Source organism: Vipera berus (genome assembly GCF_964194415.1).
Source record: "Vipera berus genome assembly, chromosome: 11".
In the NCBI taxonomy this organism is placed as follows: Eukaryota; Metazoa; Chordata; class Lepidosauria; order Squamata; family Viperidae; genus Vipera; species Vipera berus.
In genome coordinates this window covers 11665749-11680246 of record NC_138214.1, presented here as the reverse complement: position 1 = coordinate 11680246, position 14498 = coordinate 11665749, and the positions used below count along the sequence as shown (strand labels likewise).

At 41.4% G+C, this 14498-nt stretch overlaps 1 protein-coding gene across 2 annotated transcripts in view; it reads right to left on the bottom strand.

The window, feature by feature from the left end:
- Window positions 1-5585: 5585 nt before the first annotated feature.
- BRWD3 (bromodomain and WD repeat domain containing 3) overlaps window positions 5586-14498 on the bottom strand; it is a 48754-nt gene continuing 39841 nt past the window's right edge. The window contains exons 33-41 of one of the 2 annotated variants that reach the window (XR_014027556.1): window positions 14105-14186; window positions 13741-13797; window positions 12036-12176; window positions 11492-11644; window positions 9842-10014; window positions 8698-8795; window positions 7730-7885; window positions 7107-7302; window positions 6740-6976 (exon numbers count right to left, since the gene is read on the bottom strand). Coding sequence is in view for 1 of the 2 variants with exons in the window: in XM_081336401.1 (XP_081192527.1) it covers window positions 6234-6976; window positions 7730-7885; window positions 8698-8795; window positions 9842-10014; window positions 11492-11644; window positions 12036-12176; window positions 13741-13797; window positions 14105-14186 (1603 nt within the window). In the remaining variant the exon portion in view is untranslated. Of the gene's footprint in view, window positions 6977-7106; window positions 7303-7729; window positions 7886-8697; window positions 8796-9841; window positions 10015-11491; window positions 11645-12035; window positions 12177-13740; window positions 13798-14104; window positions 14187-14498 lie in introns of both variants that reach the window. The other variant, XM_081336401.1, reaches the window with a different exon arrangement.

Here is a 14498-nt window from a genome sequence, read left to right as displayed (position 1 = left end):
ATTGATTCCCCCCACACACACACACTGAATGATTGTCCTCAGTTAAGAGTAAGGATTTCTGGTGGTTTCCTTTATTTCTGGGCAAAATGTTCCAAAGAAACACCTGAGGATTAGAGCAATTTACAGGGTAAAAGCTCCAATCTCAACTGAGGTTGTAAATTGAGAACTCTCTGTAGGACTTGTTTCTGTGTCTCCAAAAAAAACCCCCAGTTCCCATACTTTTTGGCTTTTTGTGAGATTCTCCCATACCCTGAACTGACCGCAAATAAAAGACATTTTCAGGAGTGGCATGTTTTAACGTAAATTACCATCATTACCTTTCTTTTGTATTCTAGCGTAACAAAATACAAGAAAGCAAAATCCAAAGAATGAGATGATTTTTTTTTTATTAAGATAATCCCAGAGCTGTAAAATGAAACATCCTAAATTACAATGTGACATTCCTCGCCCACCCAATTCATTCCCACCCCATCTTTTACCCACCCCCAGGGGAAAAAAACTCTAGGGAAAAAAAAATCTTTACAAATTTACATTTTTTACAATACAAAAAAAACAAAAACAAAAAACCACCACTAATATTTCATTGCATATAAATATTACATTTGGTCTGCCATTCTCAAGTGGCATTAAAAATCCCTGAAGCGTTTATAATTTTAAAGGGACCTGAGATAGTGGATGTAAAGGTATGAACTTTTTAGGAACCAACCCCTAAAATCAAGACGAAAAAAAGCAAACAGAATCCGTTTCAATCATGTGCACCTTCTATTTTTTTTTAGGGGGATTGGCAAAAATATTTCACAAAGTCAAGAACACAGCATCTACGCAGGAGATCCGTCCATACAACTCAAAAGTCAACTGCAGAAAACGGCCATTTCTAAACAAAGCTTCCGTGATGCTTTAATTACAAATAAAAATAAAAATAAAAAAAAAAATGGGGAGGGCGATCGGCATGAAATTAAAACAAAATAGACCGAAGGATGGAAATAAGATTAATACCACTTCGTTAAAATTCACCTCTCAATACTGCCAACCATCACTGGAAAAGCACCCCAAGCAGAAATCCATGACAATTTGCTACGGCCAGCTCACCGCAGGACAGGAGTTACACTAATATCAAAGAAATGGTGGAAGAGAATCATTAAAGAAAGGATGCCAAAAGAGGGACAAAACAAAATGTCGAATGGCAAAAATTGTTGAATTGTCCCGCGGCGAGTTGTCCTATTCCACCCCAAGTGCTCTAATCCTACTCTGACATACCGGTAACTTCCTTCATAACTGAGGAGGGAAAAATCAAGACAGGAGGAGCCATTATTCAACCAAGGCAGAGATCTGCTAGCTATGCTATACCATTTGAGTTGGAAAACTTGGATTATCGAAATGTTTCTTTTCATCGGCTTAAGAGGCGATGTGCAGGATTATTAGTGTTTCCAGTTTCTTTTGTTTTAAATTCTTGGCTCGAGTAACAAAGGACAGACACATATTTTACGCATACACATATTTTTTTTAAAGCACCATATTCTACACTGTGAAGAAGTTAAGGCGGATTTAGCAGTTCTACTGAAAAACGAAGCGGAGGAAGTCGGCCGCTCGGGCATGTTCAAGATCAAGGGAGTGAGTGCTTTTGGTTCATCTTAAGAAGGGCTGGCGAGAGAACTGACCAATATAATTGCAATAATATTTCTTGGTGATCCATAATACATGGATGACATTGCTGCTGGCCGACATTCAGAATTCAAAGCTATCTATCTATCTATCTATCTATCTATCTATCTATCTATCTATCTATCTATCTATCTATCTATCTATCTATCTATGTTTGTGTTTGTTCTTTGCGTTTCAATGTTCTCAAGAAATATAATTGCCAAAAAAAATCTGGATTGATATATTACAACTTTTAAAAAAATAATATAACATCTGATCTAGCCAGAGTTGGGGAAAAATGATCTCTTGTCATTTATAATACATATTTTAAAAATAACATAAGTCTCTTTAGGAGTCTTCAACTATTTGATCACCTTTGGGTGTCAAACGGAGCCTTTTATCTATAAATATTAACACTATTTTTTTTAATTGAAAGAAAACATTCTCATAACATTTTATAGCATAACCTATGAAGCCAACACACAAATCTTTAAAAAGCATTTAGCATTATAATATACACTTAAGCAAAAGCAGTCCTCTATAAGTTGCTGACGCACTTAACCTAATTTATTCTTTAATTCATTCTTTTGTTCCAAAGTTATCAGCTGCGCTAAGATAAATTATTCAAGTTAACCTCTATTTTTCTGAATTCCCCACTGCCCCGCCCCAAAAAGGAACCAAAACACAGACATAAAAATTAAATCCCCATTAGTTTTGCATGATTTGGATTATTAAGAAATGTCTTGGAACTAGTTTCTAAGAACAGAGGCAGGATTTTATAGGCAATCATATTCCACTCTATATAAAATTATTAGAGCACATGAGTTGGCTGCTATTTAAGGATTTAGGACTACACGGGTATAAGATGGAACCATCTTATTCGGCTTGAGCAAGAAGGCTCAACTAGCATCTAGAAATTAATAGCTACTTGAAAAGATTACGTCTCCACCCTTAACTCTTAAGGGTCTGCTTGCTAAACATTCATTTATATTTCTAAAGGGATTCTGGCTTTTGTGAAGATAATGCTTAGTTAGACGGTGGGGCTCGTGAATTTGTGATGTGGCCCACCCTTCTTGTTAATTACCACACACACACACACACACACACACACACACACAACCCGCAAGCCCTTTTGTTTCCTGACAAAAAAGAACCAGAGAAGAAACTAGTTAAGACCTTAATAGATTTGACCACCCATTTCTAAGATGCTCTCCCAACTTCACAAGTTCAAGGAAGCATTATGCACATCAGAAGCATCTGTTATTGCTCGAGAGTAGCGCAAGATTTCATGTCATCACGGAAAGCACGTATATAAAAAGAAACCTCGAGTTTCTGTTTGGAAAAAAAGAACTTTCTCCAGATGTACTTTCTTCAGCCCAAGAGCCTATAAATAGGATTGTTCTTTCCTCATGCTTCGTGCCAAGCCCTTTCTCAGTCACGGATGCTCCACCTGGGCAATTCTTTGGATTCAGTTCCAAAAAGGGGCTTAGAAATGAGAACAATAAACCTGTCATCAACTCTTTTAGAGCAGGGTTGTCTGGGTTGCGGGAAGCTGCAGGAGATGCTCCTATCATCTCAAGAAAAAGATGTGGCTGCTTTAAAGAGTTGTGAACAAGCGTTATGCTCGTGTTTTTGGTTGCTCCAAAATTAGCTTTTCCAAATTATTTCCAGAGCATTGCATTGTCCTAATTAACACAGATCCAATTAATACTTCTCAATAAAGTATTCCTTTTTTTTTACTGCCAACTACATCCTCCAAGGAGCTACATCTAAAGAAAGAGGCTGATTTGCCTAAATCTATTGTCTGTGTTTTAGAGAGGAATTAAACCAGTTTCTCTTATCACAGAAAAATTCTGCCTACTCAATACCGGTACGATTCAGTAAGAATTTGAACAATGAAAATGAAACATCTATCCTTAGACACAACTTTTTGTTATTTGGAACAACTTTTATAGTCCTGGGGTAATTGTAAGACTATGGGATTATGTCTGCTTGATACAATATCCTAAATTTAAAAAAAATAGAGATTTCTTGGAAACACACCTGCCAGCTATGTAAGAAACACATCCTGAGTTATTCCTCCTGTAGAGAAATATGTCCTTGGGATGAAGAACATTCTTCAATTTGAATAAACGGAGCAGATCCGCATTAACAGAAGATCAAATACTTCCAAACACCTACTGATGGAACTGCAGCAGTTGTTCAATTAAAATGGGCTCTAAGATGCTTTATTCTTCTTCACCTGTCACCTTTTACAAATTTGACCACACCACAGCAATTTGGTCAGTGCCTTCCCTCTCGTCTAAAATACAGCATGGATTTGCGTAGGTTGTGAGGTCTGTCCGTGCTTCGGTGTGATTTTAAATAAATGCTTCAGCCCTTGCAAGAACACAACACCTCTCTACTAATACCCTAAAGCAGCCACAGGCATTTGTGAAGCTTCCAAGGTGCTTTAAGGAGTCGATTCATTAAAGCAGCTCTAAAAAGCCAAGCCTCTGTTTGGAGGGTCATTTAAGGAAGAGTAAGGGATGCTAGACTCACATGAGTTCCAAAGCATTTTCTCCAAATCAGCTTTGAATTACCCCAAACCCAAGTATTGGAGTATATATTGCGTTACGAAAGATCTATGCTGCATCTGTGTGCAGACTTTTTATTACGTTATTGTAGATCCTACTCTTATTTCGTGAAGAGCAATCAACACCAATGATTGGGGCCAGGCCAGCCCCTCCCCCCAAGAAAGCACCTGATCACAAAACTGGAAGAAGAAAAAAAAAACTAACAAACCTCTTCCTCTTCCTACAGAATGATTGCTACTGGGAATTCTATATATGCACCTTGTCCATCTCAGAAGAGACAAATATACCTTAGGAACATTAAACATGCTACAGCTGCAAGGGAAATGAAACTTTTCTCTGACTGGGTGACATATATTGAATATACTTTTAAATGCAAACACAAGAGCCCCCTGTGCAAGACTTTTTCCCCTCCCAGAATTAAGTAAAACGTGATTATTTTCACTCCAAAAATCTCCAGCGAGCCAAAATTCATATTAGATGTTCCATTATTTGTGAACTTCCATCTATATGTCAATGGGAGGGGGGAAAAGGTACACAGCATGCAGAACGGAAGGAAGAGCAATTCCATCAGCTCCTTCATTGAAACAAACAGAGGAACTAAAGGAAGTTTATCTTATAAATCTCTGGGTGAGGAGGTCTAAATTCTTTCCTGGAAGCATCATGAGTGACTTAAAACATTAAAGGAAAAACAAAAACAAAAAAAGATACAACAGTATGTGCATATTAAGTGAGCCAGCAAGGATACCTCAATGTCTTTAAATGGAGGTGTTAAGGTTTGTTTTTTTTAAAGAATCAAATAAAAAGATTATAATAATGCTAGGGCTGCACGGGGGAAATGCACGCACAGGGCGGTCCACCTCCACGAGGTCTGTGAGAAGCATCTGATGACTTGATTGTCGGACTGGAGACCAACGACATTACTCTGTAGTTTATCAAATGATTTTGTTCCTGCCACATCATCTATTACAATGTCATTATTTCAAGAAGGAAACAGACTAAACTCAGAAGTTGGGAAGTAGCTAAGCTGCTGAAGGAGACATTTCTGGATGAGGAAACCATTCCATATCGATGTCAACATCTTGAGACCATCTCAGTGTGTTATCATCCTGAGACCATCTCAACTGGATGTCATATAAAAATGAAAAAGGGCGGCAGGAAAAGAAAAACACAGATGCAAGGGTATTATTTGCGTTTGGCACCTGGTGTATCTTAGATAATCCTAGTTCTCAAGTACGTTGTTCGTAATAACATTAATGTAGGTGTTAAAGAGATTTCACATCTTTGATTTGCTACATTATTTACAAGGCACCAACCCACCCACCCTCTCCCTTTTAAAACATAAATTAAACAATAAAAAACAATGGGGGGAAGGGAACAAAGCATATCAGGACATCCCTATGGGAGCATATTTCAGTATCTATCACAAATTTGGGGACTTTTGGCCTGGAAAGGGGGTGGGGAGGGGGGAGAGATCAAAAGTAATCTGGATCCTGCGCACAAGAGAGAAACTGTAAACATTTTATAGCTGCCTTTTAGGATCTGTGTATTGTGCAAAAGTTATTATGATCGGTAAGGAAGTTCATGGCAGACAATGTTTTAAAAATCTTGGTGAGAAGGTGCTGCTTCTATAATGCACAAACACACACAAAAGGGGGGGGGGAGAAAAGAAAGCAACAAGGAGAGACTTTGTAAGCACAAATTTAACTGCCACGAGTCCTGTGTGACCAACTCAAGGTTTAGTGTGATTAAAAAGCATTTCTGCAGGTAATAGGATGTGCAAAGAAGACTTTGGTAGCCCGCACCAGCCAGCAAGCAGAAGCCTTCAAACACCTTATGGAAAAAGCACCATGGGGAGGTGGGAGGGGGGGCAGGAATCAGCAGATTCCCTCCCCCAGAATTTGCTTAGCGGATTTTCTGGCGTGAAATTCCCTGCAGTAAAAAAAAAGCCTTGGAAGTCCTAACGTCGCAGTTCAGGTCTCTCCTCCTCTGCCCACGTCACCATTGCGCCGTGTCGGTTTAATAATTCCATCCCATAAGATGGCTAACCCTGGCTTTCTCGGTCATTTTCCGTACCCTGCCCGACCTGGAAGTACCAAGGTTCAGGGGATCCTCGGTGTGCACGAAAGTGTCATTGTCCGAATCGTCGTTGTATAAAACCGTCCGCCGGCCTTCGTTCCTGGTTTTAATCCGAGGGGGCCGGCCGAAGCGGCTACCAAAGGCGTTCTCGTTGAAGCGGCCGCCAAAAAGGTTCTCGAACTCGTCCTCGGCCATGCGGGGGCGCTTGGCCCGCGAGGCTCCTCTCCCACGGCCTCTTCTTCCTCCTCGGCCTCCTCTCCGTCCCTGGCCGCATCCTCTTCCTCCCCGGCTGCCTCGGCCCCCTCGGTTCCACCTTCCCCATCGGCCCCAGCGCCCTCGCCTTCCGGTCCCCCTGCCCTGCCAGTTCCTCCGCCCTCTGGGAAGGCTCCTTCGGAGTTTTCTTCTCGGCTTTGCTTGCAGGGATTTGCTGTAGTCGTGGTCTCCATCGACGTAGTCTTGATCTGTCCTACAGCTGGATTCGGAATCGGAATCCGAGCCAGCTCTGCTTTCGGAACTGGAGCCCGAGTCTCCGCTCTCGGAGGACAAACCGGCTTTTTCTTTTGGTTCTCTCTTCTCTTGGCTCCCCACGTCCTCCTCTTCGGAGGCACTGGAAATCTTCCTCTTGACCCCCGTTCGAGATTCTTTCCCGTCCCCGTTCGTCAGAGGCTTTTCGGAAGGCTGATCTAGAGAGACCCAAATCGATGCAGATATGAATGCTAATACCAAGTTATCCTTAGTAGCCCAATGGTGAGAAGACCCCCGACCCCCCCCCCCCAAACTAGGACAACCGTTCTAAGGATTAAGTTCGCTAACCGGTTAAGTTCGTGTTGTCTGAATGGATCACCCCACAGTGTATAATGGGGAAGAGAAACACAAGCTGCTAATATCTCTGGAAGGCTGCGTTTTCCTACGAAGGCAAAATGGCACCACCATTGCAAACCATCTCAGTTGCTCAAGCATAGATGTAAGATGCCATTTGTGGATTCGCCTTCTTGGAACTGCTTCCGTGCTGATCGAAGGGGGGAAAAAGTCCCTGCTTATTTTGCTCTTCTCCACTCCCAAAGAGAACCGAGTCTCCCTCCCCCCACGCCCCCCCACCCCACCCCACCCCCCAATAGGCTACCCCATTATTAAAGCAGAAAGAAACAAAGGAGAGGCAAAAATGAGTCGCTCCTAATTTAGGGCAGGGTTTCCCAACCTTAACTTACAAGATGCGTGAACTTTTTAATTCCCCAGAATTCCCCGGCCAGCGGTACACAGAACTTTAAAAGCATGTGGCCTAGGGGAACTCTGGGAGTTACAAGTCCACACATCTTAAGGTTGCCAAAGGGGGATTCGTAAGAGGATAATCAACCAAAAGGAAAATCCCTTTCAAGGAGGGGAGGGGGGGCAGAGAAGGAAGAAAGGGACAAGTTTTGACGTCTGCAGTTTCCTACCTTGTTTCACTGGTGTGGATTTATTTCTCACCGGCTTATTTTTTCCTGCTTCGACATCATTTCCACTACGGTCCTGGCTGCTGTTGGAGCCAGACGAGGAGTGCCTTTCCATCTCTTCGGCAGTAGCCGAGCCGGGGGCTTCCTCTGTATCTGAAACTTAAGCAGATGCTCAGCAATGGGGGAAACAGATCAGATAAAAAAAGGAAACCTCAGCCTAAATCCTGGAGACAGAAGGGTGTTTCCCCCCCCAGCCCCCCAAGCAAAAGCCATTTGCTGGGGGGGGGCACTCTCTGATACTTAAGATCAGCCTGCAACAGATTACTGAATTGCTAACTTTCTTCTAATTGCAGGTAGCCCTTGCTTAATGGAGAGTTGTTTTACAGCCGCTCGTTCTTAATAATGGCCACAGAAGGACAGCTTTAAGGCCCTGGTCACTGTAAATGCGTTGTCTCCCTTCGGTCACGGGACTACATGCCGGGTGGATCGGTTTTATGACCGCTCGAGAGATTTCATGGTCACTATGATTCATGCTTTTTGCTGAGTTTTGGCCAAAAAAAAAAAAAGGTCTATTTAAATGAATGGCCCCTGGGGGAGGTTATTATATGGCCACCCTGAAGCCTATTAAGCCCAAATACCTCTCCAATATCAATATCTAGGGCAGGAGTAGGCAACCTTGGCTCGTTGATGACTCGTGGACTTCAACTCCCAGAATTCCTGAGTCATCAAAGAGCCAAGGTTGCCTACCCCTGATCTAGGCTAACGCAGAACATTCTTGGAAAATGAGATGATATCTACTGACCTGAATTGAATCCAGCTTGCTGGAGTAAAAATTTATGGCACGGCCACTTGAAACATGTTTTTAATTTATTAAGGTGCTTTGCCCTTCAGAGCCCCCTGGCCAAGATGGGTGGCTGTACAAATTGACCCGACTGACTGAACGAATACATGAACCAACTAATCCTACTTACCATGAGATGAAACTGAAGAATTAGTCCTAGTTAAAGGCAGTGAGGTATTCAAGTTTGCTTTGGGCTGCATCTTCACTTGTTTTTGTTTTCCTTTTGGGCTGAAGGCATGGAAGAAGGAAAACAAATAATAATAACAACGATAACAATGATAATAATAAAGTTGGAAGGGACCTTGGAGGTCATCTAGTCCAAATTGAACAAGAGATTTTGGTTAATCGTAGGGAGCTTGTTGCATGTTTTTTTTCTTCCCTAGTTAGACACTATTCTGGCCCTTCCTTTCCTTTTTCCACTTTACAAAGTCTGACCTAAGTCTGATCAGCAGATCTTACTCTCTGCTACGTCTTTCACTGTATCATGCACTGCAGGGTCTTTGAAAATTGCTTTCGACTTCCCTTCTAAAAATCTTCCCATTCATTTTCTTGTGTGCGCAAAGGGCTGCAGTGGATTGATGGCCACAATTGAAAAAGCAGGAGGACACCTAACATTGGATAGGATAGGATAGGATAGGATAGGATAGGATAGGATAGGATAGGATAGGATAGGATAGGATAGGATAAGAGAGAGAATAGAATAGAGAATGGAATAGAATGGAATGGAATGGAATGGAATGGAATGGAATAGAATAGAATAGAATAGAACAGAATAGAATAATGGAATATAGAATAGAATAATGGAATATAGAATAGAACAACAGAATGGAGCAGAACAGAATATGGGTGTCAAACACGCCGCATCACGTGACATGTTGCAACGTATCGTGACTTTTTCTGCATTGCCAGAGCTGGGGTGGGCGCAGCCTGCGTAGAATGCAACCAGCCCACGGGCCGGCAGTTTGACACCTGTGGAATAGAATAATAGAACAGAACAAAACTGAACAGAACAGAAGAAGAAGAAGAATGGAGTGGAGTGGAGTGGAGTGGAACAAGAATAACAGAACAGAATAGAACAGAATACTTTATTGGCCACGTGTGATTAGACACACAAGAAATTTGTCTTTAGTGCAGAACCTCTTGGTATAAGCGCAAAACAACAGAGTAATAACAGTCATAATGATGATACCAATAAGAGGTTATAGTAGAGAGATGAGAAGGACAGTAATAACATAAGCACCATTTCACACGCAACAAGCCCCTTCGGCTACTACCTTGGCTCTTTGCTGCTAGAGGAAGAACCGCTGCTACTACTTCGGAGCCGCTTTCGGTACCGCAACCGCGGCCTTCGCCTCTTCTGACACTGAACAGCTGACTTGTACTCAGAAATGATGGTTTTGATGTGGTTTTCGAATAAGGCAGAGAGTCGGAGTGTCATGCTATAGATCTGTGGAAGGAAGGGAAGAAATATTTGCATTCAAGAGCGATGTGGACCAGAAAGTTTTCCAACCTTACATTGGTTTGCTTGTTACCCACGTTCCAGCAGAAGCTAATTCCTCAAGTATATCCTAAGTGTTTCATAGATTCGGCCAAAAAACTAGCTGCACAGAGGTGTTTTCAGTGGGGCAAAAAAAGCTTTAACAAGAAAGGAGTCCTTTAGCTGATATTGGCAATGCGGTTTTTCCCCCCAGATTTATTACAGGTAATCCTCAACTTACGACCAAAGTTTCTGTCATAAAGCACGTCGCCACGTGACTGGACCAGAATCTATGACCATTTTTACCATGGTTGTTAAGCTTCCCCAGCCGATCGTTATGTCAGAAACTGGCTGGGTTAAGTTGCAAATCACAATCACATGACTGCAGGACACCGTAACAGGTGCATAAATGCAAGATGGTTGACAAGCACTTGAATTGTGAACGCATGACAATGGGGGGGGGGGGCAGTGCAACAGTTGCAAATGCAAATGGTGGTTGTAAATCATTTTTTTCCTGAAACCATCGTAACTTTGATCTGTCATTTAATGAACAGTTGTGTAAGTTGAGGAGCTGTATAATAGTTTATTTTATTTTCCTGGGCTCCAAGATCACTGCAGATGGGGACTGTAGTCAAGAAATTAAAAGACGCTTGCTCCTCGGGAGGAAAGCCATGGCAAATCTAGACAGCACACTAAAAAGCAAAGACATCACCCTGTCAACAAAAGTGTGTATAGTCAAGGCTATGGTCTTCCCAGTTGCAATGTATGGCAGTGAAAGTTGGACCATAAGAAAGGCCGAGCGCCAAAGAATTGAGGCCTTTGAACTCTGGTGCTGGAGAAAACTCCTGCGAGTCCCTTGGACTCCAAGGCGATCAAACCGGTCGGTCCTAGAGGAGATCAACCCTGACTGCTCTTTAGAAGGCCAGATCCTGAAGTGGAAACTCAAATACTTTGGCCACCTAATGAGAAGGAAGGACTCACTGGAGAAGAGCCTAATGCTGGGAAAGATTGAGGGCAAGAGAAGAAGGGGACGACGGAGAATGAGGTGGCTGGATGGAGTCAATGAAGCAGGAGGCGTGAGCTTAAATGGACTCCAGAAGATGGTAGAGGACAGGAAGGCCTGGAGGAACGTTGTCCATAGGGTCGCGATGGGTCGGACACGACTTCGCAGCTAACAACAACAATATAATAGTTTATTGGCAAACATGACTTTGCCAACAGGGCATCCCTATCGGAAGCGAAGGTGCTAATGTAAAGAAGAGAATTAAGAGGAGTGGTTAAAAACAACTCTGACTGGAATGAGAGAAAACAGTTAATTTTCAGTTAATTATTTTCAGTTAATTTCTTAATTTTAAAACATGACAGTATTTAAAAGCTGCAGGGGGGGAATATGCATCTTAGGCAGGAGATATATAGAATAGCTACTGATTACATGTTCATATCTTACCCTTGATTTCTTATTGGGAGTGTACGCTTTGGAGTTGTAGAATATCAAGCGGATGTCTTTGTAGAATTCGAGAGGATTCATATAATTACCCGCCTCCAAAGTTTCTTTCACAGTGCTGAAGTCCATGGGAGTGTCCACAATGTCTCGATAATCCTGAGAAGAATATTTTTTGCACCTATGAAAACTTCAAAATCTAATCAAAGTGATCTGAAGGAGACGTTTATTAACCCGGTGTCAATTTATTCACCCCCGTCTGACTGAGGAGAGTTAAGACTGCCCCCAATTTTCCCATCCCTGATGTTAAAGGGAGGATATTAAAACTTCCTTTCCCTAAGTCTCATGGAATATTCTTACTCCAAAATGTACTTCAAGCCCAAGAATCAACTGGAGTGCGCCAGATGCTTTTCCCACCCTGGGTTAGTGGCTGGAAATGCTAGAGCTCTGGGTGTGAAGAGCCTCAGAGACAAGACTGCATGGTCTCGGGCGATTTGTTTTTCCTGTCCTCCCAAACTCAGGAAAAGAAAAAAAAAAAAGCAAAACTCACAGGGTAGGAAAAGAGATCAACAGGTTGACGAAATGGCTCGGAGTCTTCACGCTCATAGATCAGACTTAGTAATTGCTTGCACTGGTCTTTCCAGGCATCCACGTGTCCCTTTGAGGGTTGCCTTTTCATTTGCCTTTTGACCTTGAGATTTTTATTTTTTTTAAAAAAAAACCCAGAACATATAAGCTGAATAATCGTTTAACACAGGCACCAGGTATCCAGAATCACAGTAGTACAAATGAGTTCCCTTTTTAAAACAAAAAACAAAAAAACAAGACCGCGTCTTATATTAATTTTTGCTCCAAAAGATGCATTAGGGCTTATTTTCCGATTAGGGCTTATATTCGGGAAAATACGGTACCAAATGCATCCGTCTGGCTGGTGATCTTAATTGGGGCTTATTTTTGGGGTGGGGCTTATTTTCGGGGAAACATGTTATGTCCATAAAATAGCTAACTTTTAATGGAGTTTTTTTTTTTACAGGGAAAAAAAAACATCTCTAGTTAGGACATCTCAAGTTGATTTCTATTGCTCATTAAGTTACCTGTACATAATTTTATGTATGTTAGTCGAAATCACGAAACTTTTATTATGGGCTTTAACAATACAAAATGAGAGGATATAGAAGGGCATAAAACTATAATATAAATTGCAAAGAGGGTACCGAAGTATAAAACTATAATATAAAATATGGGTATAACAGGCACACAAGACTCATCATAGGGGATCCATTTCTAAGAAAGAATAAGATTAAAATATGGTAAAAATGTATATTTTACAAATACATGCATATACATGTATACATATAAATGCCCACCCACAAACACACACACACACGCATGCATAAACATGAACATTAATACAAGTAGGTCTTGTTTAGTGAATATTCAGAGTTACGACTATCATGAAAAAGCAATTTTATAACCAGTCCTCTCATTTATGACCGCCACGGGTCTATAAAAGAAAGGAAAAGATTAGAACAGTCATAGTTTCACGTAATGACCACTCTGTGTAACAAATGAGTTGCTGGTCCAAACTGTGGTCGCTAAATGAGGACTGAATGCATAGAAAGCAAGTAAAGATAATTATTAGTCAAACAGCCCTCACAGTGCTCAGGACAAAGTGTGTTGCATCCATAGGATTAAGGCTCTTCAATCAATATCTGTTCACAAATTTAGCACTCTGTCTCAAGCAAGCAGTTATTACAGTCGCGCACAAAGTTCCCTCTTCTGCATCCCATAATCCTAATCCAATCCAAGATTCCCTTTGCTGCATTACTGACAAGCAATAAAACTGATATTCCAATCAGTTAAATAGTGGCTGGCAAGCCATGTTCTGACCTTATAGTATTCATCAGGGGAAGAAGGACAGGGAGATTTATTCTAGACAGGAAACAGGAGCATTTTATTCTTATTTTTTTTTAACCTGGCTTCTGTCTCCACCTTTTTTTGATACTTAATTCTGAATGCTGCTTCTACTTCTATCAATATTTGGGGGAAATCCTGCAATGGCAGGGGGAACGCGAATGCCTTTGTTCATGAGAACCGGACTTTTGACTTTCTTTAAAGGAAGAGAAAGTAGCTTGGTTTTTCTAACTTAAGAAGCATTACATCACAAAGAGAAATCAAGGGGCACCAGAGGGCCACACAACAATCCCAAGTATTTTTGGAGTAAATAGGCTTGAAAGAGAACTTAGGTTGCTTACCGTTAGTTTTCCAGAGGAGGTTCCTGGACCTTCTGAATCAGCGGATGCTTCTGCCACCTACAGCAAAATGTGATTACTACATGCGAGAGAACAGCTAAAATAAATTAATTCAAAATACACGCACACATGTACACCACACTCCTGAAAATTATGGCCTCGGGCAATATCTTAATATTTGATGAGATGACAAATCAACCATGGGCTTTTTGAGGGGGAAGAGAAAAGCTAGTTCTGCAATTTTTATGGCCAGGTTTTTCAGAAGTGGTTTGACACTGCCTCCTTCCTAGAACCCTAACTTTTGGGTCGCCCCCCCCAAATTCACTTCTGGTCCAAACCAATTCCTCAAAGAACCTTTGCTTTTTACCTGTTCTTCTTCATCTGTGCTACTCAAGTCTTCTGCTTTCACTTTGTTGTAGATCTCCAGAATATCCGTACAACTCTGATCCCTAAAGAGTAGTAAGAGGATCGGCATTAGGGCTAAATAAGAAATTTTGAAACAAAATAAATACCCCTCCCCAAAGGACATTATGCTCACTGATTCCTAGAGCAAAAGATTCCATTAAATGTTCACAGATCACACAGCAGAATTTCTACGGTGGGAGGAAATTTGACTTGTGCCTTTTTTATTTTATTTTATTGGATTTATATACCACCCTTTCCCGAAGGACTCAGGGCGGTTTACAGGATACTAAAACAGTGATACAAAAATTAAAAAGCAATTAAAAAGAATTAAATTTGATCCCTAAGAATAAAAACCC